Here is a 20,889-nt window from a genome sequence, read left to right on the forward strand (position 1 = left end):
TGTTTTGCTACTGGTCATTTGCTTGTATGTCTGATCTCCTGTCTCTATGATGTGTGTGTTGTTCCTGCTTTTTCTTTTCCCTCCCTCCCTCCCCCCTCCCTCCCTCCCTCCCTTGTTTCTTTCTTTCTTTCTTTCTTTCTTTCTTTCTTTCTTTCTTTCTTTCTTTCTTTCTTTCTTTCTTTCTGCTTATTTTGTTTTGCCTGTTTCCTAAAGATAAAGGGAGAAAAGAGGGATGGAGTTGGATGGATGGGAAGGTGGGGAAGGATCTGGGAGGAGATAAGGAAGGGGAAACTGCAGTAAGAATATATTCTATGAAAAAATATTTTCAAGTAAACAAAAGCAAGAAGAAGCAAAGCAAAGAAAAATAAACCCATTTTGAAAGTGATGATAAGAAAATGTTTACATATATTAATGTCTAAAATGGACTCTACTTTCTGTTATAACCAAGTCTTAGCAGAGTATTAAAAGTGATTACTAGAAGATTGACGATTCCTTAGACCACACATCTGCAAGTAACTGTGCCTCCCAGATCTCAGCTGCCACTTATCTATACACGAGCTCAGTTCAAAGCACAAGAGTCTAAGTTTATCCCCTGGTTCACAGTGCATATTGGTAAATTGTCCATGTACCACAACTTCCATCTTCCCTGTTTTATCTTCTATTCCATAATAAATGAATTCATTCTTCACTATTTTCTGAAAAAGAAATAATTACTTCTAGAGACAAGTGTTAGCTTGTCTCTAACAAGGCAAATACAGGACTAGGTTTAGAATTATGAGTACAAGACAGCTTCAGGGATTCTCGTTCACAAACCAGAAAATATCTGTCAAGCTTTTAAAGTCTTTATCCTATGGGTTAGTGTAGAAAAACTTGCCTTCCACATATTGGTAGAGATGAGAGATAAGGAGCCCAAGTAGGTAAAACTCAGAATAAAACTGATTGCCTTTATGAGTGTCTTAGATATCACCACAGGAACTAAGAAGGGTGACTTGTGGCTCATTGTGAATCTGAGACTAAGTCCCCATTAAATGGATGATGTTTTCTCAGCACACACATGTATTCACTCTGTTCCAAATATTTCAAATATTAAACCTGCACCATCTAGTTCTGCTTTCGTTACTTGTATTTTGTTTTCTTTGTTAAGCTATAGCCAGCTGTACTTGCACAATCACTTAGACATTTTGCAGAGAACACCATAGGTAAAAACAAGATGCCACTGCTGAACATGTACAACATAATATGAGACCATACTTTGAATAAGTATTTGGTATACTATTTCCTGGGAAATTTGCGCTATAAGACATACCTTAAGTTCCATACATTCTCAGTCTCCTATATTTTATTATGCCCTATCATAATGTGAGAGATAAACTGTATTGCTCTAGTCTGTTATATTTGTTTCTCTTAAGAGCTAACATAGAGGCCACTTGCTTAATAATCTCATGATGAATATGATGAATCTAAGTCCATTCAGATTGGCTAAAACCAAGAAAACATTGGCCAACAAATGTTAATGTGATGACTGTGGGGAAAGGGGATTTCCTGTTCACTGTTGGCAAGATTGCAAACTGGTGCACGCACTCTGGAAATCAGTGTAATTTCCCTGAAAGCTAAAATATATCTTTCAGATGACCAACTTGCCATATGCCCAAAGGAATTGATACCTTACTCTATAAATATGTGTTGATTTATGCAATAGCTAGGAGATGATGACAGTCTAAATGTCTTTCAGCTGAGAAATGGATAATGAAAATGTGATGCGTATATAAAATGGAATAGTATTTATCTGTAAAAATGAAATTTGTAGGTACTGAACTGAACTAGAAAATATGCTGAGTCATGTAACACAGATGCTGAAAGACAAATGTGTAGAGTGTCTCTCCAAACGCCAGGGTCAGCAGAGTGTTGATTCATAAGAGACAGGAAGAAAATCTGGGTCAACCCTATTCAGTAGCAGGTGTTATTCCAAACTTGTAAAATCTGACACAGGGCAGTTCATTTTAGGTTTACTGAAGCACTGTACAAATCTGGAAAAAGAATTTCTGATGACCATGACCTCAATCCTGTGTATAACATTGAAACATTTTACAAAGTACATATGACCTCTTCCATAAAGATGGATTCTATTGATTGAGAAACAGTGCTAAAGACAAAAGTCTAGGGAGAATAACTGAGATAAACATAAGAGTCTAGTGGAGTCAGGTGTGACCTGACCCTACAGAGAGCACAGAGGTCATTAGGCTATTGACCACATCCATTCCCAGCCTTCTTGGCAGAAAACAGGTTAAACACCTCTTCTTTTGAAGAGATAACCCTATGTGTTTAACCTTCCTGGTGATTATCTGTGAGTACAAGGACCCTGTGCCCTATGCACAAATATATATTTTTTTCTCTTATTTGTGGATGCTAGCTCCAAATCTTTAGATGCAAGTAAATAGCCTAGAGTAAATGCAGATCCCAGAACAGTAAACAGGGACCGTAACAGAATTATTAAGGATGGGAATAGTAGGGCATGGTTTCTATGAAGGGAGAAATGGGAAAAAAGTGAATGGGGGACACTCACCTGGGGAGAGAGGGGAAATGACAACACAGAGGGAGATGGAAGGAGGATATATAATTAACATTAGTGATGTATGGATAAGCCATAGGGGAACATATTATTTTCTTTTTTATTATTATTTTATTTAATTTTATATAACAAAGTCCAATTAAATAAAAACAAACATTTATACATAATATTTGGGAATTTGGGTGTCGTTCTTTCCAAACTACTTCCTGCTGGTAAGGGGCGCTGTCATGGGGGATTCAAAGAAGATTCAGATATCCTGGCTGTAGTCTGTAGGGCAGTTTTGTCCAGCTGTTTTGAATGTAGGATCACCTTGTATTCTGTTTCAGGCGGTCTGGCGTCATCAAACCACATTAGTCTGAAAGGAATCCACATCTTTTCATTTTCTGTGGAAACAAAAATAGAAATACTTTTCCCCAGTAACTTGTCCTTCAACTTAAATTTTGGAGTCAAAGCATTTTTTTTTTAATTTAATTTATTATTTTACATGTCGATCCCAGTTCCCTCTCCCTCCCTCCTTCCCTCCCTTTTACCCTCTCTGCCCTCTCACATGCACACTAAACACTGTCCCCTCCCATCCCCCACCCCAATTCCATATGTAGGGGAATGCCATCCAGTTGGGATCATGTAGATCTGACAAGTCCTGTGAAGTAGGGACTAGGGCTTCTCTCCTGTCTCTAGATTAAGGCAGTTATCCCTCCATGGGGGATATGTTTGCAAAGTCCTTTTGTGCACCAGGGATACATCCTGGCTCCACTGTCTGAGGTCTCTTAGACTGCTCAGTCCTTCTGGCTGAGACCCATATTCAGGGGGGCCTGAGTCAGTCCCATGCTGGCTTCCCAGCTATCAGTCTAGTGGCTGTTAGCTCCTCCTTGTTCAGGTAAGCTGTCTCTATGTGTTTCTGCCGCATGGTCTTGTCCTCTCCATCTGCATCTGGGTTCTAGTTCGACTCAGTGTTTATGTATGGGTGTTTGCTCCTATTTTCAACAGGCATTAGTTGAGGGCTCCATGGAGAATTTAGTTGTTGATCTCACTCTCCGGGAAGGGCATTTATGATAGCCTTTCCACAGAAGCTCAAATTGTTAGTTGGGAGCAGTCTTGTAGTTCTCTAGACCTCGCTTTGTGTTCAATTTTATCTTCAAACCAATATTGGCTCCCTCATTTATGTTCTCTCTCTCTCTCTCTCTCTCTCTCTCTCTCTCTCTCTCTCTCTCTCTCTCTCTCTCTTTCCTATCTTCTATTCCTAACCAGGCTCAATCTTCCTGGTCACACATGTTTTCCTTTCCTCCCCCTCATTTTTTCCTACTTCTCTCTCCATTCGTTGCCCCCCCCCCTTCACCTGAGCTCTGGGGGACTTGTCCCTTCCCAGTTCTGTGAGGGACTTTATATGAATCTCTTAGCATACACCTTGTATCCTAGTTCCTCTGGTGATATGAATTACGGGCTGGTGATCCTTTGCTCTAGGTCTAAAATCCATATATGAGTGAGTACGTACTATGTTCCTTTTTTGTGACTGGGTTACCTCATTCAGGATGGTTTCTTCAAGTGCCATCCACTTGCCTGTGAATTTCAAGATACCATTTTTTTCTCTGCAGAGTAGTATTCCATTGTGTAGATGTGCCACATCTTCATTATCCATTCTTCAATTGAGGGGCATCTAGGTTGCTTCCAGGTTCTTGCTATTACAAATATTGCTGCTATGAACACAGTTGAGTAGATGTCTTTCTTGCATGGATGTGGATCATTTGGATATATGCCTAAGAGTGGGATTGCAGGGTCCTGTGGTAAACTAATTCCCATTTTCCTGAGGAACCGCCATACTGATCTCCAAAATGGCTGTGTGAGTTTGCACTCCCACCAGCAGTGGAGGAGTGTTCCACTTTCTTCACATCCTCTCCAACCTAAGTCATCACTGGTGTTTCTCATTTTAGCCATTCTGGCAGGGGTAAGATGGTATCTCAAAGTTGTTTTGATTTGCATTTCCCTGATAGCTAAGGATGTGGAACATTTTCTTAAGTGTCTTTCAGCCTTTTTGATTTCCTCTATTGAGAATTCTTTCTTCAGTTCTGTACCCCATTTTTAATAGGTTTATTTGGTGTTTTGTTGACTAGTTTCTTGAGTTCTTTGTGTATTTTGTAATTCAGCCCTTTGTCGGATATAGGATTGGTGAAAATCTTTTCCCAGTCTGTGGGCTGCTGTTTGGTCTTGTCCACTGTGTCCTTTGCCTTACAGAAGTTTCTAAGTTAGAGGAGGTCCCATTTATTAATTGTTTCTTTCAGTGTCTGTGCCCCTGGAGTTATATTCAAGAAGTGGTCTCCTATACCAATTTGTTCAAGGGTACCTCCTACTTTCTCTTCTAAGAGGTTCAATGTGGCTGGATTGATGTTGAGGTCTTTGATCCATTTGGACTTGAGTTTTGTGCATGGCGACAGACATGGGTCTATCTGCAGTCTTCTACACACCCTCATCCAATTGTGCCAGCACCATTTGTTGAAGATGCTGTCCTCGCCCCATTGTATAATTTTAGCTGTTTTGTCGAAAATCAGGTGCTCATAGGTGTGTGGATTAATATCAGGTTTTTCAATTCGACTCCATTGGTCTACCTGTCTATTTTTATGCCAATACCAGGTTGTTTTCAGAACTATAGCTCTGTAGTAGAGCTTAAAGTCAAGAATGGTGATGCCTCCTGAAGTTCTTTTATTGTATAGGGTTGTTTTGGCTATCCTGGGTCTTTTGTTTTTCATTATAAAGTTGATTATTATCCTTTCAAGGTCGGTGAAGAATTGTGGGATTTTAATGGGGATTGCATTGAATCTGTAGATTGCTTTTGGTAAGATTGCCATTTTTACTATGTTAATCCTACCTAACCAAGAGCATGGGAGATCTTTCCATTTTCTGGTATCTTCTTTAATTTCTTTCTTTAGAGTCACAAAGTTCTTATTATATAGGTCTTTTACTTGTTTGGTAAGTGTTACACCAAGATACTTTATGTTGCTTGTGGCTATTGTAAAGGGTGATGTTTCTCTGATTTCTTTCTCTGTCTCTTTATCGTCTGAAAAAAGTAGGGCTCCTGATTTTTTTTGAGTTTATCTTGTATCCTGCTAGTTTGCTGAAGGTGTTTATCAGCTGTAGAAGTTCCCTGGTAGAGTTTATTGGGTCGCTTATGTAAACTATCATATCATCTGCAAAAAGAGACAGTTTGAATTCTTCCTTTCAAATTTGGATGACCTTGATCTCCTTTTGTTGTCTTATATCATTAGCTAGAACTTCTAGTACGATATTGAAGAGATATGGAGAGAGAGGACAGCCTTGTCTTGTTCCTGATTTTAGAGGAATTGGCTTAAGTTTCTCTCCATTCAGTTTGATGTTGGCAGTCGGTTTGCTGTATATTGCTCTTATTATGTTTAGGTATGTTCCTGTTATCCCTGACCTCTCCAATACCTTTATCATGAAAGGGTGTTGAATTTTGTCAAAGGCTTTTTCCGCATCTAGGGAGATAATCATATGGTTTTTCTTTTTCAGTTTGTTTATATGGTGGGTCACGTTGATAGATTTTCATATGTTAAATCATCCCTGCATTCCAGGTATGAAGCCTACTTGGTCATGGTGGATGATTTCTCTGATGTATTCTTGAATTCGGTTTGCCAGTATTTTATTGAGTATTTTTGCATCGATGTTCATCAGGGATATTGGTCTGTAGTTTTCTTTCTTAGTTGTGTCTTTGTGAGGTTTGGGTACCAAAGTTATTGTGGCCTCATAAAAAGAGTTTGGCAATGAACCTTCTGTGGAACAGTTTGAGGAGTAGTGGTATTAGTTCTTCTTTGAATGTCTGGTAGAATTCTGCGCTGAATCCATCTGGCCCTGGACTTTTTTTGGTTGGAAGGCTTTCGATGACTGCTTCTATTTCATTGCAGGTTATAGGTCTATTTAAGTTGTTTGTCTGTTCTTGATTTAATTTTGGTAAGTGATAGTTATCCAGAAAGTTGTCCATTTCCTTTGAATTTTCAATTTTTGTGGAATACAGATTTTCAAAGTATGACCTGAAAATTGTCTGGATTTCCTCTGTGTCTGTTGTTATGTTCCCCATTTCGTTTCTGATTTTGTCAATTTGCATGTTCTGTCTCTGCTTTTTCATTAATTTGGATAAAGGTTTGTCTATCTTGTTGATTTTCTCAAAAAACCAACTCTTCGTTGCATTGATTTTTTTGTATTGTTTTCCTGGTTTCTATTTTGTTGATTTCATCCCTCAAGTTGATTATTTCCTGGAATCTACTCCTCTAGGGTGAGTTTGCTTATGTTGGTTCTAAGGCTTTCAGTTGTGCTGTTAATTCTCTTTTGTGACTATCTTCTGTTTTCTTCATATGGGCACTTAGTGCAATGAACTTCCTGTGTAGCACTGCTTTCAAGGTGTCCCATAAGTTCGGGTATGTTGTATCCTCATTCTCGTTGAATGTTAGAAAGTCTTTAATTTCTTACTTTATTTCTTCTTTGACCCAGGAGTGGTGCAATTGCACATTGTTAAGTTTCCATGAGTTTGCAGGTTTTCTGCTATTTGTGTTGTTGTTGAATGCCAATTTTAAAGCATGGTGGTCCGATAAGATACAGGGGACTATTCCTATTCTCTTGTATCTGTTGAGGTTTGTTATGTCACCTAGTATATGGTCGATTTTAGAGAAGGTTCCATGTGGAGCAGAGAAGAAGGTATATTCTTTTGTCTTTGGATGGAATGTTCTATAGATGTCTGTTAACCCCAGTTGAGACATAACTTCTGTTAATTCTTTTGTTTCTTTGTTGAGTTTCTGATTTGTGGTCCTGTCTAGTGTTGAGAGTGGTGTATTGAAGTCTCCCACTATAAGTGTGTGAGGTTTTAGATGAGCTTTGAGTTTTAGTAGTGTTTCTTTTACGAATGTGGGTGACTTTGTATTAGGGGCATAGATGTTCAGAACTCAGACTTTGTGTTGATGGATTTCTCCTGAGATGAATATGAAATGACCGTCTTCATCTCTTTTGACTAATTTTGGTTTGAAGTCTAACTTGTTAGATATTAGGATAGCTATGCCTGCTTGCTTCTTATTTCCATTTGATTGGAAAATCTTTTCCCAACCCTTTACCCTGAGGTAATGTCTATCTTTGAAGCTAAGATGTGTTTCTTGTATGCAGCAGAAGGATGGATTCTGTCTTCGTATCCATTCTGTTAGCCTGTGTCTTTTTATAGGTGAGTTAAGACCATTAATGTTGAGGGTGAGTAAGGACCATTGATTGTTGATGCTTGTTTGATTTAGGTTTGTTGTTGTCAGTAGTATTGTGAATATATTTGTTCTGCTTCACCCTTGGTTTCTGGTGTAGTTGGTTTATCTGTTGCCTACATTTTTTGTGGGCGTAGTTACCTTCCTTGGGTTGGAGTTTTCCTTCCAATACTTTCTGTAGGGCTGGATTTGTAGATACATATTGGGAAAATCTGGTTTTGTCATTAAATATCTTGTTCTCTCCATCTATATTGATTGAGAGTTTTGCTGGATATAGTAGCCTAGGCTGGCATCCGTGTTCTCTTAATACTTTTAGAACATCTAGGACCTTCTGGCTTTGAGGGTTTCCATGGAGAAGTCAGGTGTAATTTTGATAGGTCTGCCTTTATATGTTACCTGTCCTTTTTCCTTCACTGCTCTTAATATTCTTTCTTTATTCTGTATGCTAGGTGTTTTGATTATTATATGTCGAGGGGTCTTTTTTCTTTGGTCCAGCCTATTTGGGGTTCGGTATGCTTCTTGTACTTTCATGGGCATGTCCTTCTTCAGATTTGGAAAGTTTTCCTCGATGATTTTGTTGAATATGTTTTCAGCACCTTTGAGCTGGGCTTCCTCACCTTCGTCTATGCCTATTATTCTTAGGTTTGGCCTTTTCATGGTGTCCCACATTTCCTGGATGTTTTGTGTTAAGGATTTGTTGGATTTATGGTTTTCTTTGGTCGATGAATCTATTTCTTCTAGTTTATCTTCTGTGCCTGAGATTCTCTCTTCCATCTCTTGAATTCTATTGGTTATGCTTGTGTCCGTAGGTGCCGATTTTTTGCCCAGCTTTTCAATTTCCAGCATTCCTTCCGTTTGTGTTGCCTTTATTTTCTCAATTTCAGTTTTCAAGTCTTGAACCATTTCCTTCACCTGGTTAATTGTTTTTTCTTGGCATTTTGTACTTTCCTTAAGGAATTTGTTCATTTCTTCCACTTTTTTGTTTGTTTTTTCCTCCATTTCTTTAAGGGATTTTCTCACATCTTCTTTGAGGGCCTTTATCATTTTTATGATGGTAATTTTTAAGTCGTACCCTTCTGTTTCCTCTGCTTTGTTGTTGTGTTCCATTCTAGTTGGTGTAGATTCCCTAGATTCTGGTGGTGTCATGTTTGTCTTTCTGTTGTTAGGTGTTTTCTTGTATTGCCTTCTTCCCATAGCTTCTTCCAGTAGGTGTTGGTGGTGTCTCCCCCCCCTCTCTCTATGGTACTTCCCCGATGGGCTTATGTGGGTCTGAGATTCAATATCTGTAGCTCTGTGTGGTCCAAGCTCTCTAGGACGTCTCTCCGCAGACAGGGATCCAGGGATGTGGTCAAGGATGAGGATCCAGAAGATGCCAGCAGGTACTCACAGTGGTCCTCTGGCCAATAGCTCTGTCCTATTGCTCTGGCCAATAGCTGACGAAAGAGGGCAAGGGCTGAGCTGGAACTTGAGAAGGTGTTGCAGGATAGTGGGATCTCACTGGAACCTGGCGCTCTCCAGCTGAGACCTCGTTCTTTGGCAGAGGCCAGGATTTGGAGGTCAAGGATCTTGCCTGCAGGAACTCCGAGTGGACCCTCAGAGATAGCCGGATCTCTGGGAGGGGCCCAGGACTCCAGCAGAGGACTGGAGGCGGGGTCAGAGACCAAGCTGGTGGAAATTACAGGTCGTCCGCGTGGATAGTCAGGTCTCCTTTGTTCAGAGTTGCTCCGAGAAGTCTTCAAAGTAGGGTGGACTGTTGGCTCCACCCTCTGTCCCAGTGCTCAACCAGAGGGACAGGACCGTGGGTGGGGTAGGGCACAGGGTAGGGGGTGTAGGCTGGCGGTGGGGATGGGTGGGGGGGGTGTATCAGAGCTCCAAGGGTGCTCTTGATAGGGACCTGAGACAGGAGCAGCAGGATCAGGTGCCAACTCAGGGGGTTTGGGCGGGGGAGCGGGGAAAAGAGGTTGTAGGGGACAGGCAGCCCTGATTGGGCCCAGACTCACCTCTGGCCAATAGCTGGTGAAGAGAACGAGGGCTGAGCTGGAACTTGAGAAGGTTTTGCAGGATAGTGGGATCTCACTGGAAACTGGTGCTCTCTAGCTGAGACCTCGTTCTTTGGCCGGAACATATTATTTTCTTCTAACTTAAATTACATATAACATCATACAAACACACACACTATATGTAGTTTGATTGAAGTTATGGCACTTGGTATGGCAACCCCATGCCTCACATGCACACCAAAAATCAAACAAGCCAAAACCCTCCTAGACTATCTACCAAAAACCTCCAGTACCAGGCATGGAAAACTTCCTTTCGACTTGTTAATCTGGGCACTCCAACAGACCCAATAACTTTATAGGCTACTATCAGGCAAAGAATGTAAAACTCTTCTGCTGAAGGCACCACATACTTGAGACACAGAATTTGGAGGAACTAATCTAGATTATCTAGAAGCCTTCACTGATGAATTATTCTTATAGTTTCAGAAGAACATCAAGGGATAGCCCTATCCCAGGTACAACAATATGAATCACAACAATGCTTAGCATGGCACGATATTCTGAAAGGGGAAATAGTGGCACTTATATTTTGGAAGTAACCAACATTCACTTTATTGAATGCAAGGTCTACTCACTAGGGAGGAATATGAATTTGGCACTGTAAGTTGTTGCGACATGGAACCTAGAGGAAAACCTCCTGCTACTTGCCTGAACCAGTATAACCTCTAATTGCATTCTAAATACTTACACTTATCATTAGTATTCAGGCATCTGTACTGGCCTGTCCCTGTGGTTCTGACAGGATATGCCCTCAGCAGCAGCCACTAAGAGCACCACCTGTGCACATTCAATATGTTCCCTTTTAAACGGGCCCCGCCCACTTCCCATCCTCCTCTTTCTTTCTCTCCCCCCTCTGTCTCTCTCCTTTTTCTCTGCTTTTCTTTCCCCTCTCCTAATTCTGTCCCTTGATGCCAGTTTCCCCTTCTCTTCCCCATTTTTATGATCCTTTTCCCTAATTAAAAAACAAGAACAACAACAACAATCCTCCACATGAACCCTGTCTCACGGCATCTTTCTCATGCTGCTTTCAAAATTATAATACTTATAGGTACAGGAAGGTGACCCTCCCAGTCCCTCCTCCCCCCCCCCCCAAAACACCTTCTTGATGCAGCCAGTGGAGACCATTCCAGAAGGCCACAACTGGTCAAAATGCAGAAATCAAATGACCATGGGGTGTCCCCCCCCAATTAATATATTTTTAACATAATCCATGCACTCTAGGCTCAGGAAGAGAAGAGAAAAAAGGAAGACTGTAAGAACCAAAGAGCCAGGATATTTGATTCAAGATAGGCTCTTCTAAAAAATAAAATAAAATAAAAAGAGGGTGTGAAGCAGGGTGGGGAAATGGTGTTAGAAGGAGTTTAGAGGAGAATGAAGGGTGAATGTGGTCAAGATACTTCATATAAATTTCTCTAAGAAGTAATAAAGCTATAAGTAAATTGAATGGAATTGAGAAGAGTTTAAAGATGGAGTGATAAGGATGTTAGACAATTGCTTCATGTGTGTGTGTGTGTGTGTGTGTGTGTGTGTGTGTGTGTGTGTGTACTATTCTTTTATCCACTTTCCTCTTACTGACCAGGGAGGCCTTGTTTTCCTGTATGAAGAAAATTGACCACATCCAAACTGCCAAGTTAAGACTTCAAATCTGAGGTTACAAATGAAATTTTATAAAATAATGCAATGGGTTACCATGTACACTGCAAATACTCCATTCACAAATGTTCCTCCTCTTTGTGTACAAATAGTATTAATTTTAGGTGTTGCATTGGCTCTTTGTTTCAGTGAAAGTGGGATAGTCATCATATTGCTGCCATTCACCTCAGATACACTGGCGGCTCTGTGTATTTCTAGAAAACCACTGTGGCCAACATAATCTGAGATGACAATGACTTTGTTGCAGATGAACTTCTCCTTTAGGACTATGTCAAAAACCTTCACTCTGAAGAATTCAGTCTCAGTGGCCACTGAGGCATGGAACATCATTTTGTCTTCTCTCATGTCATATGTAAATGGTTCTGTTGCTTTTAATACCATCACCTGTTTGGGACCTTGATGGTAACCATCTTCCTCAGAAGGTTGTTTTGGTACAGTCTTCAGTCTTGGTTTCTGCATGGAATGTACACAGGAAAACCAGGCACAGTTAAGACAGACACTAAAGAATATATTTATTAGGTAGAGCTGAAAAATCTAACGGATGCCTGATGTGATGACATAAGTGATAGGAAATAAATGGAGATCTGGACAGTAACTCCAGCATGCACTAATTACTCACAGTAGGTAAATAGGTTGTCTTAATATTTTTATGGTGTCTGGGAATGCACTCAAGGCCTCCTGAATGCCAGACAGAAAATCAAACAACACATTTTAAAAACTTAAGTTACAAGCCTTTATACACACACACACACACACACACACACACACACACACACACCAGTGCCGTCTTGTAAAATAGGCTTAGGTAGGCAGCCACTGGAAGCACACCAGGGCTCTGCTAATCTGAATATTTCAGACTAGAAGCTCTTTCACTTGCATAAGAGCAGCCCTGGAGGAGAATCCTGAATTTGGAAAAGGAAGGAAGAACCGTTATTTTATAACCTGTCTGTCTCCCAGTACTTGGCAGTCTGCATAATCTCTCTCTCTCTCTTTCTCTCTCTCTCTCTCTCTGTCCCTTCTTCCCTTCATTTCTTCTGTCCTTTCCTTCCATCCCTCCCTTCCTCCATTCCTACTTCTTCCCCCTTTCTTTGCTTCTTTTCTTTGGGACAACATTTTCATATGTGTTATTGGCTGGCTTTGAACTTGCTACGGAAATCAGGCTGTCTGGCCTTGAACTCACAGAAGTCCACCATTCTTTTCTGGAATTATAGGTGTGTGCCATCATACCTAGCTACTTTGCACTATATCTGAATTCAACAGCATACTTTGAAATGGAGAAGTATGGTGGCATCACAGAAAACCTAGAAAGCACTGTATGGAGGTAGCTATGAACCAACAGCCCTCCCTGTGATCTGATTTAGAAGACCATAGATGGCAGGGTTTAACTTTGACTTCTCATCAATGTGCTCCAATGGTTTCCAACCTTAGGAAGTGCACTCCCAATGGGACTTAAGTAGTACCTCAGGAAGGTGTGAAGAACACCTGACAGAAAGACACATGGGACTTAAGGAGCAGACGGTATATACTTCTTTAGAAATGAAAAAAGGTTCTCAGGGGTTTTCAGTGTTTGTAGTAATAGAAAATACTGGAAACAGACTAAAGTCAAATCACACAGAATTCTCTTTATAATGTATGAACTTTGGAATGTTCCAGATGATAAAATCATTTAAATCTGTAATGGTTAATTGAATGGCAGTTTAAGAAATTATTTAACTATATAAAAAATATTTTGTGACTGTGTTTGTTGGGGTAGAATTATGTGTGTGTGTGTGTGTGTGTGTGTGTGTGTGTGTGTGTGTGTGTTCCTAGGACAGCATGCTATGCTGGTTCTCACCTTCTACTTTGTCTGAGATAGGGTCTCCCTAGCTCACTGCTGGGAGTGACTTTGACCTTCTGCAGATTCTCTTATCACTGCCTTTTGTTTCTTCCTTGGGACAACTGTAGTTTATACACACGGATGTTACTATGTCCAGATCTTACAAGGGTCCTGGTGATTCAAATTTAGGCTGTCAGGCTTATTGGCAAGTGCTTTTATCCACTAAGTCATCTCTCAGGCTGTAGAAAAATATGTGCAGTGTGATGCAAATTTGGTAAAGGACACTCTTCGTGTATATATAACAAAAGATAAACAAGACCGAATAGTGAAATGTGGCATTTTCTAAAGAGATTGAAGATAGTTTAAAACTTATTTATTTTTGTTTTCTAAAGTGATATTGGTATAACTAAAAGATGAAAAAAAGAAATCATTGGTGATATATTCTGCTTAACTTTCTATTTCTACATCACATTTTCCACTAAAATATCACATTTATGGTCCACTGAGTGAAAAATGTAGGTGAAAGCCAAAACAACAACAAAAAAGTAAAAATAAAAAAATTGTGTTAATTGTGTCCTTTAATGAACAAGGTACCCAGGTGCTCACTGAATCACATGTTTTCTTAAAGGAGCAGAGCATTCCAATACAAAATGAATTTAGGGAAGGATCTCAAGTCATATAATGAAACAGACAAATGTCTCATTAAAATAAAGCATCATATGTCATAAGGCATTCACGGGAAATTTTCTGTGCTCATTCCCACCATCATTATACTTATGAGAACAGCCAGTCATTACCTTGAGTGGTACTGGTGGGGATGCTGAAGTAGCAGAGAAACTGCCACGTACTTTTGCAAAAGACAAAGGATGAGAACTGCAGTTGCTGGGCTGTGTTGCTGGAGACTGTGGGGGAGACTTGAACCTGCTGGGCACTGTTGCTGGTATGACCTGAGGGGTACTGTAACTGCCAGACACTGTTGCTGCAGACACCCGTGGACTCTTATAACCACTGGTCATTGATGGAGTCACTGGAAAGGCCTGGTTCCTGCTGGGCACTGTTGCTGGAGTCACCTGAGAGGCCTGGTTGCTGCTGGACACTGTTTCTGAGATCTGAGGGGTATTGTAACTGCCAGCTACTGTTGGTACAGACACCTGGGGTCTCTTATACCACTGGTCATTGTTGCTGGAGTCACCTGAAAGGGTCACACACTTCTGGGCACTGTTGCTGGGGTCACCCGAGAGGCCTGGTTGCTGCTAGGCCTGGTTGCTGCTGAGGTGACCTGAGGAGTACTGAAACTGCCAGACATTGTTGTTGCAGACACCTGGGGACTCTTACAACCACTGGTTGTTGGACACTTCTGTGCACTGTTGCTGGGGTGACCTGAGGGGTATTGTAACTGCAAGATACTGTTGCTGCAGGCACCTGTGGACTCATAACCACTGGTCATTATTGCTGGAGTCACCCCAGAGGTCTGGACACTGCTGTTCACTGTTGCTTGAGGTATCCAAGAGGCCTGGTTATTGCTGGTCACTGTCACTGGGCTTGCTTGAAGGTCTGTAACACTGCTGGGCACTGTTTTGGGAGACTTCAGAGGATGCTGGTGACTGTATGAAAGCAATGAATTTACCTGAATGGTGTGGATACTGCTGGAGGCTGTCACTGAAGATACCTGAGAAATCTTGTCACTAGTGGAAAATGGTGCTGAAGGACCCTGAGATGCTGTCAAATCGGTGTATGATATTTCTGGAGGCTCCAGGGGAGTTTGGAGGCTGCTGGAGGCTGTTGTTGGAAGTCTCTGAGGAGTCTGTGGTTCTCTCACAGCCTGGCATATGTTGGTTGCTGAATGTTCTGGAAATTTATGCTCTCCCTGGAATGACTGTGCTGTCATGATGTCAGGTGATTTGGTGATTGTGTCTTCATGTTTCTGAAGGGAAATTTATGTTTAAAATTCTTTGTGTCATTTTTAAAAATCTAGTCAAATACATCTTCACATTTCCCCATTAAAAGTACTTCTATTTTGCCACCCCCAGGCTGTGGGAGGTATTATAGATCACATATAGAGACCACCAGCACCTAGCTTCTTCCTGTGATAATTAGAATGTCTCTTAGAAGCTTGGACACTAATTTTCACTGGTTTAGTTTGGAATTTCGACTCTGCATATCTTATAAAACTGGCCAAAGGTACCCTGGTCCAATTTAACTCAGGGTTGGTATGGGCAACAGGGCTAACCTCAAGATTGGCTCCAATAAGTTTTTCTTCCTTCAGCTTTGTAAGAAAACCACTCCAAATTGTCTGCTTTTGTTGGTACACAGGAATCCCTGTAACTACCCTTTCAGGTGATCTGATTATAAATATGCAACAAGTACCCTGAAATAATGGACCACAGAGGTAAGATTTTGGGAGATGAGATGTAACCCAGCTGATAAAGTGTTTGCCTAGTATGCAGTAACTAGAACTCATTTAAATATCTTTTTAGGTTAAGATCTTTTAAATACTCATTTCATACTTGGTCAAGTGAAACTACTGAATATATATGAAGCATTGGTGCATAAAGCCATACATAATTTAGTGCCTGTAATATACGTATCTAAACTTATATGAGTCATAAGCCTTAAAAGATCTTAAATTTAGCTTCAAAGGTAAAAAGTAAAGAAGTGAAATTATGTCCAACTTTCATATGACTATCATGTCAGTTATTCCTGTTCTCTTTTTGTTTCTGATCCCTGAGGATGTATGTCTTCTAAGACCAAAAGAAAGAAAAAAGATCCATCCAGCAGTGGTATCTCAACAATAAAAGCCATAGCAAAGAAAAGATGGGGTCTTTCTTCATTTTGAAGATAATGTAGGAGTCATAATAAACAATAAGGGGAAAGTGAAAGGTTCTGCTTTTTGCAGTTCTAGTTGCAAAGGAGTATGCAGGCATTTTGCCCAGAATCAAATCTAATGAAGGCAACATTACATGTGATTCTCCGGTTTATTTGTAAATTATATTCACTGGGAAGTGTTTGCTCATAAAAAAAAAAAAAAAAAAGAAAGAAAAGAAAATGGATGATGCCAACCTGATATCATCCAAACAAAAATAGTATTAGTGGCATTTTCTTCAAGCTTATGTATGTTTTTAATTATATTATTATTATTGTCATTGTTTATGACAGATAATTAGATGTGCACATTTTCTTAACATTTCAAGTAATACAACCCTAAAAATTACAGTGACAAAACATTGATCATACAGAGACTCCTGGTGTAATGGTAGGATGCCATTAAGAAATATTTGTAAACAGCTGTCAAGATTTCACAATGTACACCAAAGAGATGAATGTTTACATTAAATAAGTAGGTTCAGTTTTTATCATTGTGAATAAGAATTTGTATCATTGCTTGAAAGAATGAAGCATAGAGTTAATATTTTTGTTAATCATGCTGTGGTTCAACTGGTAGAATGCTTGCCTAATATACAGGAAACCCAACCTAAAGTCATTTAAATATCTGTAAAGATAAAATATTTTATACGTTCAATCATGTGATCACACTGGTTAAATGAAATTACTATAGTCTCTTGAGATCGTAAATGATTTCATAACAACATATACCTTGTCAAGAGCAGAAGCTTTTCATTGAGGTCTTATAGACAAATTTGACAATGTAATGATTGATTTAATCATATGATGGAATTTTGGAGTCTTCAGTTTTTGTAGTTTTATTTCCTTTTTTTTTTTCAAAGGAAAAATGCATGTGTTTTCTACTGGTAAGGGCTGATTTTCCCTTTTGTGTGTTAAAGATGGAACTTGGGGTCTCATGTGAGCAAAGCTGGGTTCCACTATGAAGTTTTATCCCCATCTCTTACAATGGTTTTTAATATTGTTTGAAGAATGATGATTTTAATACCAAGATAATTCACTCCATGTTATGGGTTCTGATTCTATTAATGCATTGGGAACTGAATACTCTGAACAAATCACCAGAGAAGAACAGAGGATCATCTCAATCAAGAATAGAAACGTTTCATTTATGTCAGTCCTCTATTCACATTTGATGATGGGGGAACTCTAGGCTTAGATTTAGAAAGTACAAATTGATGTTTGATGCCCTTTAACGGGTTTGGAAAGTCATATCCTTAAACTGACTGCTACTTCTGCAAGGTTTTCAAAGGGAGTAAAGAGGGTCTGAAGAGATGATTCAGGGGACAAAGGTACACACACAAGGACCTAGGATTGGATCCAAGAAACCATGGAAAAATATGGGCTTTTCACATGTTTGCCTGTGACTCCAGAGTGGGATGGTCTCTGAATCATGCTATCTACCAGCATAGCCCCCAGGTTCAGGGAGAGACTCTGTCTCAAACAAAAAAGGCCGAGAGTGATTAGACAGAGTACTTGAAGTCCTCCTTTGATATCAACAAATGTTTGTACACACATGTATTCAAACCACACACACACACACAAATATGTAAAACATCCATACACAACACTTTAAATCCTCCTTTGGTATCAACAAAAAAATGCATACACATGTATGCAAATCACACACAGACACACAAGTCCTTCTTTGGTATCAACAAATGTGTTCACACACACACGTAAGTAAATCACACACAAATACATTCACATAGTATGTAATGATTTTATGTTTTTGCTTTAGGAAATTATGTTGTAATAAAGGAGTCCTATAGTCCTAACAAAATGAGTGACCAGAAATAATGAAATTGTTGACCCTTCACTTCATATTTGCTAAGCCCTTGGCACAGAGAAAGGCACTGAGAAGAACAAGCTTAGTGAGATCTTAGACAGCATACCTCTGATGAAGGTGTCTTCATAGCTGGTTCTAGTTCAAAATCTTCCTTTGTGTGGAACTAAGGTGGGAAGTACAGGATTCATCCTGCTTGGGTCCTTTTCCAACATGTTTGCCTTTTCTTTGGCTTTTATTTTTAATTGATGAAATAAAGAAAAGATTATAAACTGAGTGAAGTTGTCCTGTTGTAAGACAGCTGAAGTCCATCCAGTGCTATTTTGTCTTCTGCTTTGTCTCAATGTACTTCCTGCTTACTGTTTACCTCTGCCACCAACAAACAACACAGACACAGAAATTGCATTGGGATTTCCTTGCTCTTCTCATGTGCAATGGGCATGGTTTTCCCTTGTGGGGACTTGTATGCAAACCAACCAAGCCCCACCCCAGCCCTATTCTATAGTTTGCTTTCAGGAATAGAAAGACAAACATAGTATGCACTCACTCTTAAGTGGATATTAGCTGTAAAATAAAGGATAACTATGCTACAATCTACAAACCCCAAAATATTAACAAGGAGGATTAATCGGGGGGATATCCAGATCTCCCTGTCAAGGGGAAATAGAAGAGATTTTGTGAGTGGACTGAGGGCATGTGGGGATCAGATCATGAGTGATCAGGGTGCAGTGTGTGTGGGGGAGTACTAAAAGAGACTGCTGGAAAGAGGACGGGCATTTTGGGATCAGATCAAAAGCTGGAGCAAGGGAATCTACAAGGATGACCCTAGCTAAGACTCCTAGCAATAGTGGATATGTAGACTGAACACCATCTCTGTGACAGATTTTTGCCTAACCCAGTCATCAGAGAGGCTTCATCCAGTAACTGATGGAAATAGATGCCGACCCACAACCAGACATTAGGCTGAGCTCTGGGAATCCTGAGGATGAGAGGGAGAAAAGATTGCAGGAACCAGAGGGGTCAAAGGCACCACAAGAAAACCCACAGAAACAACTAACCTGAGCTCATAAGGGCTCACAGAGACTGAACCAACAACCGGAGAGCCTTCATGGAACTAACGTAGGCACTCTGCATATATTACAGTTGTGTAGCTTGGTCCTCTTGTGGGACTCATATTGTGGGGGCAGGGACTATCTCAGACCCTTTTACAGGCATTTGGAACCTTATTCCTCATACTGGGTTGCCTTGTCCAGCTTTAATATATGGGGAGGTGCTTAGTCTTACTACAACTTGATAGGTCATGTTTTATTGATACTCATGGAAGACCTGCCATTTTGGGGGAAGGACTGGGAGGAGAAACTGTGATTGGGATGTAAAATAGATTTAAAAAAAAGAATCTAAAATTTGCATGATGATATGACAGATTATCTTCTGCAGGGCACCCTAAATTAGAGAACCAGAGGAAGAATTGTGATCTAATCAGAGATGTGACAATGAATTAATATTGAACTTCAATTACTTACCTTTTGGGTCCCTTTTATTTTCTGGTGTAAGACATCAGCATGAAGCCCAAACTAGTCTTAATTAAACTGGAGATCTTTCTGCTCCAACTAAGTACTAAGATCACAGTGTGGGACAACATGCCTCCCCCCTCTCTTTTCCCATGTATTTTCAACCCAGTAACTTTATAGAAGGGAACTTCTTCACATCTTTTAGATTCTGGATTCTACTTAAATATTGACTCACACTTGTTGCCATAAAATATATTAATGATGGTATATTTTAATTTGGAATTATGTTAATGACCTAAGTATTTTTAATTGTGATATTAAAATCTTGCTTTATAATTTTCATTCCATTCCACTGTATTGAAAACTCTTGTTTCTCTGAGCAATTTTTTGTGTTGTTTTTCTTTCCTTCACCCACCCCAATGACGTCTACCTCCAAGTGCGTTAGAATTATTCGTAGGAAAGGAGTTGCTTAAGTTTCCAACAATTTATTAAGATCTGAAGTGCTGCCATTCTATGGGTCCCAATGCATACGCTGGGGAAGGGGCAGCCATAAATACTGCAAGGACCTTGCAAGGTTGGGGAGGGTAGATAAAGGGTGGACATCCAGGGTGCTCCCCTATTACCTTTTTCCATCTTTTTTCTAAGTGTATCAACAAGGTTGCCAAGTTCTGAAATATCTTGGCACAGTTCTATCAGTATGCTCAATCCAGCATCACTTTGGGATTTTTCTTCCATTAAGTCAGCAATCTTAACACTGTCATAATCATCTTGCATTTTCTTATTCAGTTGTAAGTTATGGATCAGTAAGGACTTAACTACTCTGAAATGGTAGTCACTGAGAGACTGTAACCCTGACAGAAGGACAATTTTTCTTGTATTCATTCACCATCTCTCAAATTATGGGCAAGCCTACAAGAGAATAACAGTGTACAGAATTACACACATAATTAGATAATTTCAAAAACAGGTGTGCCTAGGTGAGTGAACAACCCATGCCACAGTGTTGCACGTAGCTGCAGATGTGAGAAAAGGAGAACTGATTACTAATGGTTTCGCTGTGAAAAATGACCACAGAACTGCTCATTTAATAAAAATTCTGAGAAATTCTTCCCTTGATAATGATAGCTGCCTTAGGTCAGCAATAGTTGTAGTAGAAGAAATCGTGGAAGTCAGTGGTTGTTATAGTGTGAGGGTATGGGCTGTGAGGTTGAAATCCTAAGTTCTTTCCCCATTATGTTTAACTGATGTTGGGCCTTCATTCATTTTTTCATTCTTTATTAGGCTGGAACCTGTTCCTAGCTGTCTCCTTGCAAATTGCTGACTTGCTCATGCTTAAGTGGCCCACTTGTA

General features: G+C 40.0%; 1 protein-coding gene across 1 annotated transcript; it reads right to left on the bottom strand.

Annotated features, from left to right (window-relative positions):
• Positions 1-461: 461 nt before the first annotated feature.
• On the bottom strand, positions 462-20,421 carry LOC127223291 (inteferon-activable protein 208-like). Its single transcript, XM_051185770.1, is given in 8 exon segments — positions 462-695; positions 11,562-11,978; positions 14,067-14,551; positions 14,554-14,688; positions 14,691-14,776; positions 14,778-15,265; positions 18,138-18,194; positions 20,071-20,421. Coding segments are annotated over 8 exon segments (2,253 nt in total).
• Between the last annotated feature and the right edge of the window lie 468 nt (positions 20,422-20,889).

Source organism: Phodopus roborovskii, unplaced genomic scaffold (genome assembly GCF_943737965.1).
Source record: "Phodopus roborovskii unplaced genomic scaffold, PHOROB, whole genome shotgun sequence".
Lineage (NCBI taxonomy): Eukaryota > Metazoa > Chordata > Mammalia > Rodentia > Cricetidae > Phodopus > Phodopus roborovskii.